The following is a 16,273-nucleotide window of genomic DNA, read 5'->3' as shown; positions in this document are numbered from 1 at the left end:
TGTGCTGGAGGTCCTAGCCAGAGCAGTTAGGCTAGAAAAAGAAATAAAGGGCATCCAAATTGGTAGGGAAGAAGTCAAAGTATCTATATTTGCAAATGATATGATCTATACAGAGAAAATCCTAAAGAATCCACAAGAAAACTACTGGAACTAATAGAAGATTTCAGCAAAGTATCAGGATACAAGATAAAAATACAAAATTCAGTTGGATTCCTTTACACCAACAAAGAGAACCTCGAAGAGGAAATCACCAAATCAATATCATTTACAATAGCCCCCAAGAAGATAAAATAGTTAGGAATAAATCTAACCAGAGATGTAAAGGATGTATACAGTGAAAACTACAAGACAATACTGCGAGAAACCAAGAGAGACCTGCATAAGTGGAAAAACATAGCTTGCTCATGGATGGGAAGACTCAACATTGTGAAAATGTCAATTCTACCCAAAGCCATTTACAGATACAATGCAATCCCGATCCAAATTCCACTGGCATTTCTTAATGAGATGGAGAAACAAATCACCAACTTCATATGGAAAGGGAAGAGGCCCCAGATGAGTAAAGCATTACTCAAGAAGAAGAACAAAGTGGGAGGCCTCACACTACCTGATTTTAGAACTTATTATACTGCCACAGTAGTCAAAACAGCCCAGTGCTTGACAACAACAGATACATAGACCAATGGAACAGAATTGAGAATCCAGACAAATTCATCCACCTATGAACAGCTATTTGACAAAGGCCCAAAGTCCATTAATTGGGGAAAAGATAGTCTCTTTAACAGACGGTGCTGGCATAACTGTATATCCATCTGTTAAAAACTGAAACAAGACCCATACCTCACACCATGCACAAAAACTAACTGAAAATGGATCAAAGACTTAAATATAAAATCAAAAACGGTAAAGATCATGGAAGAAAAAATCAGGACAACACTAGGAGCCCTAATACATGGCATAAACACAGTACAAACCATAAGTAACAATGCACAAGCACCAGAAAAGAGACTAGATAACTGGGAGCTCCTAAAAATCAAACACTTAGGCTCATCAAAAGACTTCACAAAAAGAGTCAAAAGACAACCTACAGACTGGGAAAAAATTTTTGGCTACGACAAATCCGATCAGCATCTGATCTCTAAAATCTGCAAGATACTGCAAAACCTCAGCAACAAAAAGAGAACCCAATTAAAAAATGGGCAAAGGATATGAACAGGCACTCTGCCAAAGAAGATATTCAGGCGGCTAACACACACATGAAGAAATGCTCATGATCATTAGCCATTAGAGAAATGCAGATCAAAACTACAATGAGATATATCATCTCACCCCAACAAGGCTAGCATTAATCCAAAACCACAAAATAATAAATGCTGGAGAGGTTGTGGAGAGACTTGGAACACATACACTGTTGGTGGGAATGTAAAATGGTACAACCACTTTGGAAATCAATTTGGCGCTTCCTTAAAAAGCTAGAACTAGAAGTTCCATGCAATCTAGCTATCCCATTCCTTGGAATATATCCTAGAGAAATAAGAGCCATCACATGAATAGACATATACACACCCATGTTCATTGCAGCACTGTTAGGTGGAAACAACCTAGGTGCCCATCAACGGACGAATGGATAAAGAAATTATGGTATATCCACACAGTGGAATACTACGCAACGATAAAGAACAAGGATGGAGCTGTGAAACATAACATAGAGGAATCTGGAGGGCATTATGCTGAGTGAATTTAGTCAGCCAGAGGACAAATATTATGTAAGACCACTATTATAAGAACTCAAGAAAAGGTTTAAACACAGAAGACAACATTCTTTGATGGTTACGAGAGTGGAGAGGGACGATGGGCGTTACTCACTAACTAGATAGTAGACAAGTATTAGATGAAGGGAAGGACAGCACACACTACAGGGGAAGTCAGCACAGCTGGACTAAACCAAGGCTACGAAGTTGCCTGAATACAATCAAACACTTTGAGGGACAGAGTAGCAGGGGTAGGGATCTGAGGACCATGCTTTCAGGGGACATCTCGGTCAGTTGGCATAACAAAACTTATTAAAATGTTCTGCATACTACTTTGGTGAGAGGTGTCTTGGGTCTTAAAAGCTTGCAAGTGGCCATCTAAGATGCATCAATTGGTCCCAGCCACCTGGAGTAAAGGAGAATGAAGAACACCAAAGACACAAGGAAAGTATTAGCCCAAGAGACAGAAAGGGCCACATAAACCAGAGACGTCATCAGGCTGAGACCAGAACTGGATGGTGCCCGGCTACCACCAATGACCGCCCTGACGGAACACAACAGAGACTACTGGATGGAGCAGGAGAAAGGTGGGGTGCAGAACTCAAATTCTGATAAGAATACCAGACTTAATGGTCTGAGACTGGAGGAACCCCAGAAAGCATCGCCCCCTGATTATGTATCAGCCCAGAACTAAAACAATTTCCAAAGCCAACTCTTCAGACAGAGATTGGACTGGACTGTGGGACATAAAGTGATACTCGTGAGGTGTGTGCCTCTTAGCTCAAGTAGATACAAGAGAGTAAATGGGCAGCTTCTGTCTGGAGGTGAGATGGGAAGGCAGAGAGGATTAGGAGCTGGTTGAATGGACATGGGGGATCAGGGGTGTAAAGGAGGAGTGTGCTGTCACAGCATGGGGAGAGCAATTAGGGTCACATAACAATGTATGTATAAATTTCTGTATAGGAGACTAACTTGAAATGGAAACTTCATTTAAACTACAACAATAAAAAAAAATTTTAAGTGTAAAAGCATATTTTTTAACATTTTAATTATGAAACTAAAACAGGTTCATTGTTTAAACATCAGGATAAAGAAGCAAAAAGAAAATAATCAAAATCTCATCATCCATGGTTGATAGAGTGTATACCTTCTTTCTAGGCTCTGTGTTAGCACAACTATACATACCTTTTTTCTTTTTAAAAGAAAAATGAGATCATAGTATAAGAGACATACTTTTTTGTAACCTTTTTTCCACTCAACAGTATGTCCTGAAGAACAATATTTTTTTTGATGGCTTTGTAGTTTTCTGTCTGGTGGATATACCACAATTTACCTATCCCCTATTGTGAATTATTTTCATTAATTCCAGTTTTTCACTGTTTAAACAATATTTCTGTAAACAGCTCTGCAATAGAATCATTATACCATCTTTAATTATTTCCCTAAGGTAAGTATAAGCCGAATGAAAGGGTATGCATATTGTTAAGGTTTTGTACGATTCTTTCCTAGTTCCTCCTTAGCACTTTTCCTAGCACTTCAGGAGAAAGGATAGATTTACATGAAAAGGATATGTGACAGTTGTTGTGGTTATCAGTATTCAAGATAGATATGTGTAGATTTTATTTGGAGGGCCATCAGTAAAAAGTCTTGGATCAAAATAAGTTCATTATAAGTAGGTTTTCAAGTAGTCCATTGCATTGTCCCAGTTAAGGATAATTGAGTTCCTAAGTTTCTTTTTTTTAACCCGAGATTTTTTTTTTTTTTAAGACTACCTGGAAATGTAATACCAATGGCTGTCTTTCCTTCCCTTTTTGTTCTTGCTCTTCTTTCTTCTTTTCTATAAAATTTAGACTTCACAATTCCTCTTTCTGTACTGCTGCAGGAGGACATACTTTGGAATAGAAGCCTCTAAGATAGATGACAAAATAACTTTAAGCTGTCCTAGGCAGGTAAAATCTCAAAATCTACATTGGGCACCAAAACCCAAACCAAACCTGTTGCTGTCAAGTAAATTCCGACTCCGACTCCGACTCAGAGAGATCCTATAGGACAGAGTAGAACTGCCCCATTAAGAGTTTCCAAGGCCATAATCTTTACAGAAGCAGGCTGTCACATTTTTCCCACAGAGCAGCTGGGTTCGAACCACTGACTTTGATTCGTAGCTGAGCACTTTAAGCAGTGCACCACTTGGGCTCCTTTACATTGGGCACCAAGGAAATCCAAATCAGCTTAGAAGAGCCTCCATCAGTAGGGAAGGTGATACTCTAGAACTAGATCTGTGGCAAGGCTGTCAACTAAAAGGTCAAGGTTTGAAGGGAAGCACAAGGTGGAGTCATGGTGGGCATGGTTTATAGGGGAAGAGAAATTTCTCAGACTAGATTATCCTCCAACAAATAACTTTCTAAAACCTTTTACGTTATAGATCTCAAAACCAGGAGCTGCCCAGATGGTACAGTAATGAGTGTACTGCCCTGAGTACATTTTTGTTTTGATTGGTATTCACATAAAATAACTAGATGTAGTAATAAATGTATTATGAAACAGTAAACTCTACCCAGTAGACAGTGAGGTCTTTGAAAGGCAAGGGCCATGTCTTACTCATTTTTGTTTCTTCAGCTTTTAACACGTTTAGTAATAGTAAGCAATCAGTGTATGTTGAACCAAATAACTGATTTTTTCATTAATTCTTCTGAACAGACTGGATTATGGACAGAACTTGGAAAGATTGCGAATAATTTCTTAAAGCCACTCCATATAGGACTTAATATGTCAAAAGCACATTATGAAGCAGAAATTAAAAATAATCACGAAAATAGCCACGGTTGGTAATATATAATTTCATTTTCTGTTAGGTCTAAAAATTAGCCAAATTTTGGAATTGTCAACATTTATATTCAAAATAAAGAGCTTTTTATCTTGTACTTGTTTAATTTATACCAAACAAGGGAAAATGACAGCTAAATCATTTTTTATAAAATTAAAATGATTCTTAGCAGCTCCATAAGACAATTAACACTGAAATTGGGTTAACAAAGACTTGAATCAAAGTATATTGTGGTTTAAAGCCTAAAGTTCTGATTAATGATATGATTGCATTTCAAGTATTTCTGTTTGGGTACCATTGTACTTCCTTTGGTTTTGCTGGTTCCACTCCCTACGTAGCTCACCCCCAAGTAAATCTGTACAAATTATGAAAAAGAAATTTAGATCCAGAATTACTTTTAAGTCAGCAGTTCTGCAATACATTTTCTTGTGATCATGTCCATATAGATATAATGGTATTTCTATAGTCATTACTAAAAATTCTGTCTTTTAGTGTATTGCGTATAAACATGATTATATACTGATGAAACAAGTTTATAAACTTTCATTTTCCTGTACCTGCCAATATAATGCTACTCACCTAAAGAAACATTAGTTTACATGTTACAGAATATAATTTTGATATTTAATTTTGTTTATGGTTTGACTTAAGCATACCCTGAGATTTCAAGCAGTAAAACTTAATTTATATAAATAATGCCATATTTTTTAAAGTTAATGATGAGAGCAGCTTATAAATTTATTATTGAACTCTGGAGCTGTTTAATGGATGTGACAGTTTTTTTTCTTCTTACAGAAGCCCAGAAGTCTAAAGATATTTGTTCTGTAACTGTAGGTGGAGAGGAGATCCCTAACATGCCTCCTGAAATGCAGCTTAAGGTAAACTGAAGTTTCCCTAAGCTTTCTAAGTGTATATCTAGCCAAAGTCCTCTCTGTTTTGCTTTGTTTGGTTTTAAAGGCAGCATTAGTAATACAGATTTTTTTTTGACATTATAGGTCCTATATTCAGCTCTCTTCACATTTGATTTGATGGAAAGTGTTCTGGCTCGAGTAGAAGAACTCATTGAAATAAAAACAAAATCTACCTCTGAAGAAAATACTGGGATAAAGTGAAGATTCCACCTCCTAAATAAAAACTAGTAAAATATTATATGTTCTATTATGATTTATTTAATACCTTTTTAAAAAAATTTCTGTAAAAAAGTTACTGCTAGAAAAATAAATGTAGCTTTTCACATTTATCAGTTTGCCTCATAACACATGGACCAGTAGTATTTTTTGGTTTTAAAAAGTTACCTACATGGTAAATAACTCCCTTTATGTATTCTAAATGCTACTTTAAAAAATCCACTACAGACTAATAATTTTGTATTATAAGTTCATAAAATTTAGTTGAATCGCCTTTTTTAATGCAGATGTGAGTTTCTGACAATACTGATAAACTTTCTGCTCCAGCTAAATGCCATGTTACATTTTAGGACTCCCTGTGTGAAACTGGATGTCACACCACTGTAAGAGTGTAGAGAGAAGAATGTTTTGAGTTCAGGCAGCTGACTGCTTCTCTTAGCTTCCCTCTCATTCCCTGCCTCAGGAGGAGTCTCAGGGAGCAGGGTCCCATCACACCATCTGTCCAGCAGAAGTTACAATGTGGAAGGATGTGTGAAAATTAACTTTAGAAATAATACATGCTGCCCTTGTGGAAAACCTTTTTTAAAAAATGGCTTTTCCTTTACTCTAAGGAGCTAATTATTAGAAAAAAATATATGTACCAATTTTTTCTTAACATTATTAAAGGAATTATGTAACAAAACTCCTTAAAATCACTTTTAATTGTATGTATTTTAAGTTAATATAAAAATGTTTTAAATATATTTTTGTACATTATAATTTAACAGGTTTAATTATTTTAGTATTCTTCCAAAAGAGCATTTATAATTGATTCTCTAATTTGAGTTAAATTAATCACTACTCAGTTTTATCTTCTGAAGTGTTTTCCAAACAGGACTTTGTTCAATGATGTAAGCTTTAGCTGTTATCATTCTGTAGCAGATGCTATCTATGTATGGCTTGGAGGTGGTCTGGAAGAAGATATAAACACGCAACATTATTAACAGAAATAAATAAGGTATTTTTACAGAGTCATATCAAAAAATACCTTTCACTCATTCAACAAATATCTCTTGATCACTTTCTGTGTGCCAAATACTATACGACGTATTAGAGTTGCAGAGAGGAAAATATCTGATTCCTATCTTCAAGGAATTTCAAACATGCAAACTAAAAATTAGAATACTATAAGAATTGCTTTAATGGAGATGTGTTCCAGTGTAAGATAAGGAATACCTAACTCTACCTGGAGGGGCTGGGGGTGTCTGGGCACATCCCACAGAGGACAAGCATGAAAATAAAGTGGACAATTGGTGAACAGCATTCCATAAAATAGTATGTTTGCACTTTGAAAGTTCATGACCATGCTCTGACCAATATTCATACTTTATAGAATTTCGAATTTGAAGGAAGATTTAAGTAACCAATCTGGCCAACACAATGTATATATGACCAAATACTCTTTTCGCCCAGAATGAGTCATAGATTGAAAGTGGTACCTGAAGTTAAGTTGAGAAGTTGGGAAAGAGTTGCATGCTGAAATAGCAACTTCTCCAAGGGAACAGAAACGGGTATTTGTCAACCCTGCTTAAGAGGGTGTGCAGTGTGAAGTCAAGAATCTTAAAGTCTATGAGTGTGTGTGCCATTTTCTTCAGGTAACGCACCTTAGCTATAGTGCACATGAGATTAATAGCATTTCCTGTGTTGTGTACTGGAAGTATCCGTAAGTTACTACCCAGGAATCTGAAAAACAGTTTATAAGTTATGGAGATCATATAACTTTAACATCTGTTAAGTAGGTGGAAAAAAAACACAAACCTCTATTGTTACTTGTTTATTCCTTCATGCCCTGCCTTATTCCACAGAGGATTTTTGGTGGCTTTGTAGCCAGTACTTAATTGACTACGAAATGTTCGTTTTTGTTTAGATCTTTCAGAAGCCCGTAAATCAGCATGAACTCTGAAACTTGTCACCCTGATTGACAGAATAGCTGTTTGGCCTGTGCTTCATTAAATATGACAGGTTAACATTAAGTTTATTTTCCAGCAAAACAAAACTTGCCTGCCTAAAATAATTAAGAACAAATTTCAGAAAAATATGTCTGTAGTGATATTCTTCCATACCTCTGCTGAATCCTGAACATCAATTTCCATTCCTCAGGCCCATGGAGGGCAGCAGATAGAACCAAAAAACTATTCTGGTGAATGTTTATAAACTTCTCAATTTTGGCTAGAAATACTTCTTCAGCTGACATAAGACATTCTTTGGCATCCATCAATAAAAATGCAACTCCTAGGGAAGGTGAATATAGTATTTGTGACAAATAACAAAATATCACTTTGTCATACAGATCAGATTTTGTTGTAAACTCAGCAAAATCAACAAAAATTCCTGTAACATAAAAGGTGTCCAGGCCCTAAACAACTACCCATAAACCCAAACCCATTGGTGTCAAGTCAATTACAACTCATACTGACCCTGGAGGACAGAGTAGAACTGCCCCATAGGGTTTCCAATGTTGTAAATCTTTATGGAAGCGGACTGCCACGTTTCTGCTGTGGGGAGTCTGGTGGGTTCGAACCTCCGACCTTTTGGTTAGCAGCCGAGTGCTTAACCACAGTGCCACGAGGACTCCTTAAAGGACCACCCATAAGTAGTAATTACCATAACAAAATTCCTAGACAATAGGTAATTCTTTGAAGTGCTCTATACAAAAAAAAAAAAAAAAGACATTCTAAATATTTAAGGGGAAAAATCTTTTTTTGTCAGTTACCATTCTTTTTACAGACTATGGCACTATTCATAAGTTAACCATGAAGGTAATGCTTAACTTAAAAGATGACATATTTAAAAAGTTAATTTTCCATGTTATAATGATTTTAAAAAGATGGAAATCAAGAAAGGTAGTCTTAAGCAAGCCTTCAATTATTTCTTGTTGGAGAAACCTTCCTACCAGAACATAAACTATTAGATAAATTAATACACTGAGACGATTTCTGGAATCTCTGAAACAGTATCAGGCCTGTAAGGATGGCTCAGAAGAGAAATCTGATCTAATTATTATAGCTCTTTCAAAGACGTAGGGGAGACATAATTTGGGGAAAGCAACTATGTAACTATATAACGAATTGTGAACTTGGGCAATTTATATAACCTCTCTGTACCTGAATTTCCTTATCTGTAATAAGGGAATAATACTTCTTTGTTAGGTTTGTTAGAAGGATTAAGTAGGATAATGTATATAAAGTGGCCAAGGTACATAGTAGGTATTCACCAGAAATATTTTACCTCTCCCTGGTTGCTGGTGTTAGGTGCCATCAAGTCAGTTCCGACTCATAGTGACCCTATGCACAACAGAAACACTGCCCAGTCCTGTACCATCCTTACAATCATTATACTTGAGCCCACTGTTGCAGCCACTGTGTCAATCCATCTCATCAAGGGTCTTCCTCTTCTTCGATGACCCTCCACCAAGCATGATGTCCTTCTCCAGGGACTGACTCCCCCCTTCCCCCCCATAACACGTCCAAAGCATAGAGAGACGTAGTCTCACCATCCTCGCTTCTAAGAAGCAGTCTAACTTCTCTCTGGAGAGCTCTCTATTCTACCAGGAAGGATACATTAGAGGCTGAAACAGTTTTGGTCTGGAGGTCTATTTCTAGGAACTTTTAAAAGAGCCTGCCTTCCAAAACGTCTGCCAGAGTGGAAGGCCATTTGCAACCCTCCTCATAAAACACATTATCTCTACCTCTTATCACTTCTATCATTTCCCAAGCATAAGAGGAACTGCCTTTTCCCGTCTCCCCAGTCTTCTCTTATCCTAATTCCTTTTCATCCTTTGCCCAGGACTCACAGTTGTACAGTTTTATGATTTCAGGAACTTCTTCTAAAAAATATATATAGTTCTTTGTGAGATTGTTAACCATTGTCATAGGGCAACATGTATAGTAACTGTTAAATGAGAAACTATTTTGTTCTGTAAGCCTTCATCTTAAGTGAGAGAGAATAGCAGCACAATTGGAAGAGCGTAGTCAATGTCACTAAACTGTGCATGTAGAAATTTTTGAAATGTTGTATCTTTGGCTATGTGTATTTTCACCAAAAAAAAAAGGTTGAGAAGTTAGAGGGTTGACATGTTGTGGGGTTGTTAACCAATGTCATAAAACAATATGTGTACTACTGTTTCATGAGAGACTATTTGTTCTGTAAGCCTTCACCTGAAGTACAAAAAAAATAAAAATTACAAGCAAAAAAAAAATGTATATATATATATATAGTTCTTTTAGTATTTGTTTATATTTTCAGTAAACTCTTGTACAAAATCACAAAAAGAATTTTCCTATATTGTGTTTTTATATATGAACTTTGACCAATGTTGTGATGTTGGCTTCTTCATTAATACAGGTAATACTTTAAGTATTGATGGCTGGGAAAGTGGCTTTGTTTTAATTTCATCTTAGTTCCAGAGCAAGTTTTTTTTTCCTGCTTTATTTTAATAACTGTAATCTGTAAAGGAATATGTTTTGTAATTGATAATATGCACTGCTTTTCAACAGTAACAAAGTTTGATAACATTTACTTATCCCAAAACACTTAAGCTTATTACTTAGTTACTGAACTACAAAAGTATTAGAATTTATACCCACATATTTTATGAGAAAACTAAATAAAAAGTTAGCAAATATACTGTACCAGAAAGAGAAAATATAACTGATCCATTTTCCACTGTCTCTGAATACCGGACCTTGTGGCTTCGATTTTCTAGGGCAGTTGCAACTTCACAACTCTTTAAAAACATTTTCAGAAATACAAACTTAAAACATGCTTCCAATAATTTTTATTACAGCTAATTTAAAAAAATTAAGTTTGCTAGCTTCTCTTACAACTATACCACTTTGAAGATGTGATCATCAAAAGAAAAGAGAAGAGCAAAAATATTTAGTTCTACTGAAACATTGATGGTACGTTTAGAGGTGAGTTGTGTGCTACAGTTATTTACGTTATTTAGAGATAGAAATTAAGAACAGTATTAAAGAGCCAAACTACAAGAACCAGAGCAAATGCAAACTTCTTTTTAAAAAAAATTTGATTTGGAAATAGATTTGGTGATGGTTACACAAAAGCGTGAATGTAATTAATGCCACTGAAATGTGCACTTAAAAATGATTAAAATGGCAATTTTTGTTATATGTTTTTTACTACAATGAAAAAAACAAAAAAACAACAACTTGGAGATGGGTTCTGAAATCCACTGATGTATGACTGGAAGGTGGCGGCGGTGGGGGGAGGTGTTCATTAGATGGTTGACAGAACCATGGAGTGTCAGACATAGAATACCACACAGAAGACCACTAATTCTCCAATTCATCTGTTTATATTACAGTTACTTTAGTATATTTTAAAAATGTTTTAAGCCCTTAGTAAGAAAACATGTATTAAGACAGCAACAGAACTTTTGGTTTAAATACTATTTCAAAAATCACATCATTTCATATTCCATCCAAGCAATTAGATCATATGACCCAAGACACTGAAATCTACGTGGTTAATACTTCTCCTAACTTACTAAAATTTAAGCTTGTTAGTTTCCAGGGTAGATAAAAATCGCTTATTCATTTTATAATTTTGCCTTAAAACATGCGTATTTTAAGCACTTAAGCTGGAATTCTGTATAAACTATATGCTTCCTGCCTAAAGAGAGTATTTTGCTCCACTCAGATCTTGACCTAGAGTTCAACTATGGTTCTTCCCATGGGTTTTCTTCTAGTTTAAAACTATACATTGATTTAGACCAACCCTCCTGCTGAAGACAACTAGAAAAAACTGAACTTTTTTTTTTAATCTACTTGAATGCGTAAGAGAATTAGAAGAATCATGAAAAATCACAAGGCCAGGATCTATACAGAAATTCAAAAATAGGAGCCCAACATTTAGGCCATTTTTCCCCTGAGGGTATCTGCCAATTCAGAAAGAGGTAGGTGAGAGGCTGAATAGAGCTTTTGACAGAAGTAGAACAGCTCTCAAAAGGATTGCTGCCCAACTTCAAACTAAGGGAGAATTCCTGAAATTGTATTAAGGTGATAGTGAATTACTAGTGCTCCCAAACACCCTGCACTCCCTAAAGCAACCTTACACAGGGTTCCTCATCTGAACTACAGAACAAGGAAATGATTTAACTATTTTTTGTCAATTCTCCTATAGCTAGTACCATTCTAGATGCATAGGAGACGAATTCATTACATACAATAGATGCCTTAGGGTTAGGATTGACATGTTTAGCCAATAAGAATACAGAAAACCCAGTTAAATTTGAATTTCAGATGAACAATTTTTTAGTATAAGTATGTCCTATGCAATATTTGGGACATGTTTATTGTAGGGGGATACTTACACTAAAAAGTATTCATTGTTTATCTGAAATTCAAATTTTACGAGGTGTCCTGTATTTTCTCTGGCAATCCTAGTTACGGCATTGTTGTTGTTAGGTGCTGTCAAGTCGGTTCCAACTCATAGTGACCCTATGTACAACAGAACGAAACACTGCCCACACCTGCGCCATCCTCACAAATATGCTTCAGCCCATTGTTGCAGCCACTATGTCACTCCATCTCAATAGAGAGTCTCCCTCTTTTCACTGACCCTCTACTTTACCAAGCATGATGTCCTTCTCCAGGGACTGATCCCTCCTAATACACATGTCCAAAGTATGTGAGACATAGTTTCGCCATCCTTGCTTCTAATGAGCATTCTGGCTGTATTTCTTCCAAGACAGATGTGTTCGTTCTTTTGGCAGTCCATGGTATATTCAATATTCTTTGCCAACACCATAATTCAAAGGTGTCAATTCTTCTTTGGTCTTCCTTATTCATGGTCCAGCTTTCGCATGCATGTAAGGCGACTGAAAACACCATGGTGTGGGTCAAGCGCATCTTAGTCTTCAAGGTGACATCTTTGCTTTTTAAAACTTTAAAGAGATCTTTTGCAGCAGATTTGCCCAATGCAATGCATTGTTTGATTTCCTGACTGCTGCTTCCATGGGTGTTGATTGTGGATCCAGGTAAAATGAAATCCTTGACAACTTCAATCTTTTCTCTATTTATCATGATGTTGCTTCTCGGTCCAGTTGTGAGGATTTTTGTTTTCTTTATGTTGAGGGGTAATCCATACTGAAGGCTGTAGTCTTTGATCTTCATCAAAGTTAGGGCATTAGGGGTTTAATTCTCTTGCAGAATGAGGGCTTCTCTAGAGGGATATAACACCATTCTAGGCCTCAAATTATCTCTACACACAATTCAAATACAAATTCCAACACACAATAAAAAATAATCAGACATACAAAGAGGCAAGATTACATGAGAAAGAGCTATCAGAAACAGCAGACAATAGAACCACACCCACAGGGGATCCACACAGTAGAGTTATCAGATATACTCCTTAAAGTTGCTATGCTTACTATGTTCAAAGAGATGAAAAACAAGGCTAAGAATTTTGGCAAAAAACCAGAAACTATACAAAAGGATGTAGCAGATTTAAAAGTCAGGAAAGCTTTGTTAAATTTTAGTCAAATCTCTTAAAAGGAAAGAAGTTTATTATTTAGACCAGTGGAGGAAGGAGACAAATGTGAAAAGAACATGCACAGAAAGAAGAGGCAAAGGCATTCAGACCTAAGAGTATGATTGCTATATGGTAAGCATGCAAAGTGCACGAGTCAGTTAATTTGGACATGGGGTTAGGAATAACTGCTGGCAGATTACGAGGACCCAAGTATGTCATGCTAATGAATTTGAACTGTACACAAACCCATTGCCATTGAGTCAATTCCAACTCACAGCAACCCCACAGGACAGAGTAGAACTGCCCACCATAGGGTTTCCAAGGAGCAGCTGGGGGATTCAAACTGCTGATCTTTTGTTTAACAGTCGAAGCACTTAACCACTGTGCCACCAGAGCTCCAAAGATAAAATTAAAAAGTATTTAATTGAGAAAAAACACATAAGTGCAAGAGTTGATTCTTCAAAATAACCAAGAAGCTAACACTAGATTTTCCGAAGTATGTTTCATGGAATATTAGTCACATGAGATATTAAAAGATGTTCCTTATTCAAATAAGATAGGGAAACACTGAACACTATTGTTTCCTTTGGGGGATTTAGAACGTATACAAGTATATTAAAGGCTCTGAAGAGTAGTGTAGTAAAGAAACTTTAACTTTGTTTATGCCAGCATTCCAAATCAATATAATACTCCTTTCTGCATATACATAATTAATATTTTGTAAAGCTAGTATTCTAACAAATCTACTCATAAGAAAGGAAATACAAAAACAGAAATGAGAAAGGACATTTAATAACTGATACAGAGATTAACAGCAAATTTTTAAAGTGCCAGTGTGAAATATCTGACCACAGAAATGGCAATTTCATAAAGTTTAGCCTAGCCTAATAAACCTGATGACCTGTATGAAATGGATAAGGAGCCCTGGTTGCACAGTGGTTAGACACTCGGCTGCTAACTGAAAGGTCAGCAGTTCTAACTCACCAGCTGCTCCATAGGAGAGGGATGTGGCAGTCTGCCTCTGTAAAGATTACAGCCTTGGAAACTCTATGGGGTAATTCTACTCTGTCCTATAGGGTCCCTGTGAGTCAGAATCGACTCAATGGCAATGGGCTTTTATGAACTGAATACTTTTTTTTTTCTTGTGCTTTAGGTGAAAGTTTACAGCTCAAGTTAATTTCTCATAAAAACATTTATACACATATTGTTATGTGACCCTAGCTGCAATCCCTGTAATGTGACAGCACACTCCCCCTTTCCAACCTGTGTCGATTCAACCAGCTCCTGTCCCTTTCTGCCTTCTCATCATGCCTCCGGTCAGGAGATGCCAATTTAGTCTCATGTACCTACTTGAATTAAGAAGCACACTCTTCATGAGTATTATTTTATGTTTTATACTCCAGTAGAATCTTTGTCTGAAGAAAAGGCTTTGGGAATGGTTTTAGTTCCCTGTTAACAGAGAGTCCGGGGGCCTTGTCTTCCAGGGTTACTCTAGTCTCAGACCATTAAGTCTGGTCTTTTTATGTGAATTTGAGTTCTGCACCACACTTTTCTGCTGCTTCTTTAGGGACTCTTTGCCGTGTTCCCTGTCAGGAGGGTCACTGGTGATAGCCAGGCATCATCTTGTTCTTCTGGTCTCAGGCTGGTGGAGTCTCTTGGGCTGATATTTTCCTTGTTTCTTTGGTGTTCTTCATCCTCCTTTGCTCCAGGTGGACTGGGACCAACTGATGCATCTTAGATGGCTTCTCACAAGCTTTTAAGACCCAGACACCACTCACCAAAGTAATAAACTTTGTTATGCCAATTGACCTAGATGTCCCCCGAAGCCATGGTCCCCAGACTCCCGACACTGCTGTTCCTCAAAGTGTTTGGTTGTGTTCAGGAAACTTCTTAGCTTTTGGTTTAGTCCAGTTGCGCTGACTTCCCCTGTATCGTATGTTGTCCTTCCCTTTACCTGAGATAGTTCTTGTCTACTATCTAGTTAGTGAATTCCTCCCTCCCAACCCTTGTAACCATCAAAGAATTGTTTTCTTCTGTGTTTAAACCTTTTCTTGAGTTCTTATAATAGTGGTCTCATACAGTATTTATCCTTCTGCGACTGATTTCACTCAGCACAATTCCATCCTGTTTCATCCATGTTGTGAGATGTTCCACGGATTCATCATTGTTCTTCATCATTGCATAGTATTCTATTGTGTGTATATACCATAATTTGTTTATCCATTCGTCTGCTGATTGGTACCTAGGTTGTTTCCATCCTTTTGCTATTGTGAATAGTGCTGCAATGAACATGGGTGTGCATATATCTATCTATGTGACAGCTGTTATTTCTCTAGGATATATTCCAATGAGTGAGATTCCTGGATCGTATGGCACTATCTCTAGCTTTTTAAGAAACTGCCAAATCGATTTCCAAAGTGATTGTATCATTTTACATTCCCACCAGCAGTGTGTAAGTGTTCCAGTCTCTCCAAAACCTCTCCAACATTTATTATTTTGTTTTTTTTGAATTAATGCTAGCCTTGTTGGGGTGAGATGGTATCTCATTGTAGTTTTGATTTGCATTTCTCTAATGGCTATCAGTTAGCTGCCTGAACATCTTCTTTGGTGAAGTGTCTGTTCATATTTTTTTGCCCATTTTTTAACTGGGTTGTCTTTTTGTTGTTGAGGTTTTGCAGTATCTTGTACACTTTAGAGATTAGACCCTGATCCGATATGTCATAGCCAAAAATGTTTTGCAAGTCTGTAGGTTGTCTTTTTAGTCTTTGGGTGAAGTCTTTTGATGAGTATAACTGTTTGATTTTTAGGAGCTCCCAGTTATCTAGTTTCTCTTCTGGTGATTGTGCATTGTTAGTTATGTTTTGTATTCTGTTTATGCCACATATTAGGGCTCCTAACATTGTCCCTGCTTTTTCTTCCATGATCTTTATTATTTTAGATTGTGTATTTAGGTGTTTGATCCATTTTCAGTCAGTTTTTGTGCATGGTGTGAGGTATGAGTCTTGTTTCATTTTTTCGCACATGGATATCCAGTTATG

General features: G+C 36.6%; 2 protein-coding genes across 4 annotated transcripts in view; one reads left to right on the top strand and one right to left on the bottom strand.

Moving 5' to 3' along the window:
* The window catches only part of GLMN (glomulin, FKBP associated protein), a 45,045-nt gene extending 39,227 nt beyond the window's left edge, over nt 1–5,818 (top strand). For 2 of the 3 annotated variants that reach the window (XM_004378737.2, XM_023733427.1), the window contains exons 17-19: nt 4,449–4,572; nt 5,371–5,453; nt 5,571–5,818. In XM_004378737.2, coding sequence (XP_004378794.1) covers nt 4,449–4,572; nt 5,371–5,453; nt 5,571–5,687 — 324 coding nt within the window. In that variant the 3' untranslated portion in view covers nt 5,688–5,818. Of the gene's footprint in view, nt 1–3,633; nt 3,701–4,448; nt 4,573–5,370; nt 5,454–5,570 lie in introns of those variants that run through there. The other variant, XM_023733428.1, reaches the window with a different exon arrangement.
* A 699-nt stretch (nt 5,819–6,517) lies between these two features.
* Nucleotides 6,518–10,586, bottom strand: CUNH1orf146 (chromosome unknown C1orf146 homolog). Its single transcript, XM_023733432.1, is given in 4 exon segments — nt 6,518–6,652; nt 7,346–7,424; nt 7,805–7,973; nt 10,374–10,586. Coding segments are annotated over 4 exon segments (489 nt in total). The 5' UTR covers nt 10,480–10,586.
* Nucleotides 10,587–16,273: the final 5,687 nt, after the last annotated feature.

Source organism: Trichechus manatus, unplaced genomic scaffold, assembly GCF_000243295.1.
Source record: "Trichechus manatus latirostris isolate Lorelei unplaced genomic scaffold, TriManLat1.0 scaffold00058, whole genome shotgun sequence".
In the NCBI taxonomy this organism is placed as follows: Eukaryota; Metazoa; Chordata; class Mammalia; order Sirenia; family Trichechidae; genus Trichechus; species Trichechus manatus.
This window is presented reverse-complemented; position numbering and strand designations above follow the sequence as displayed.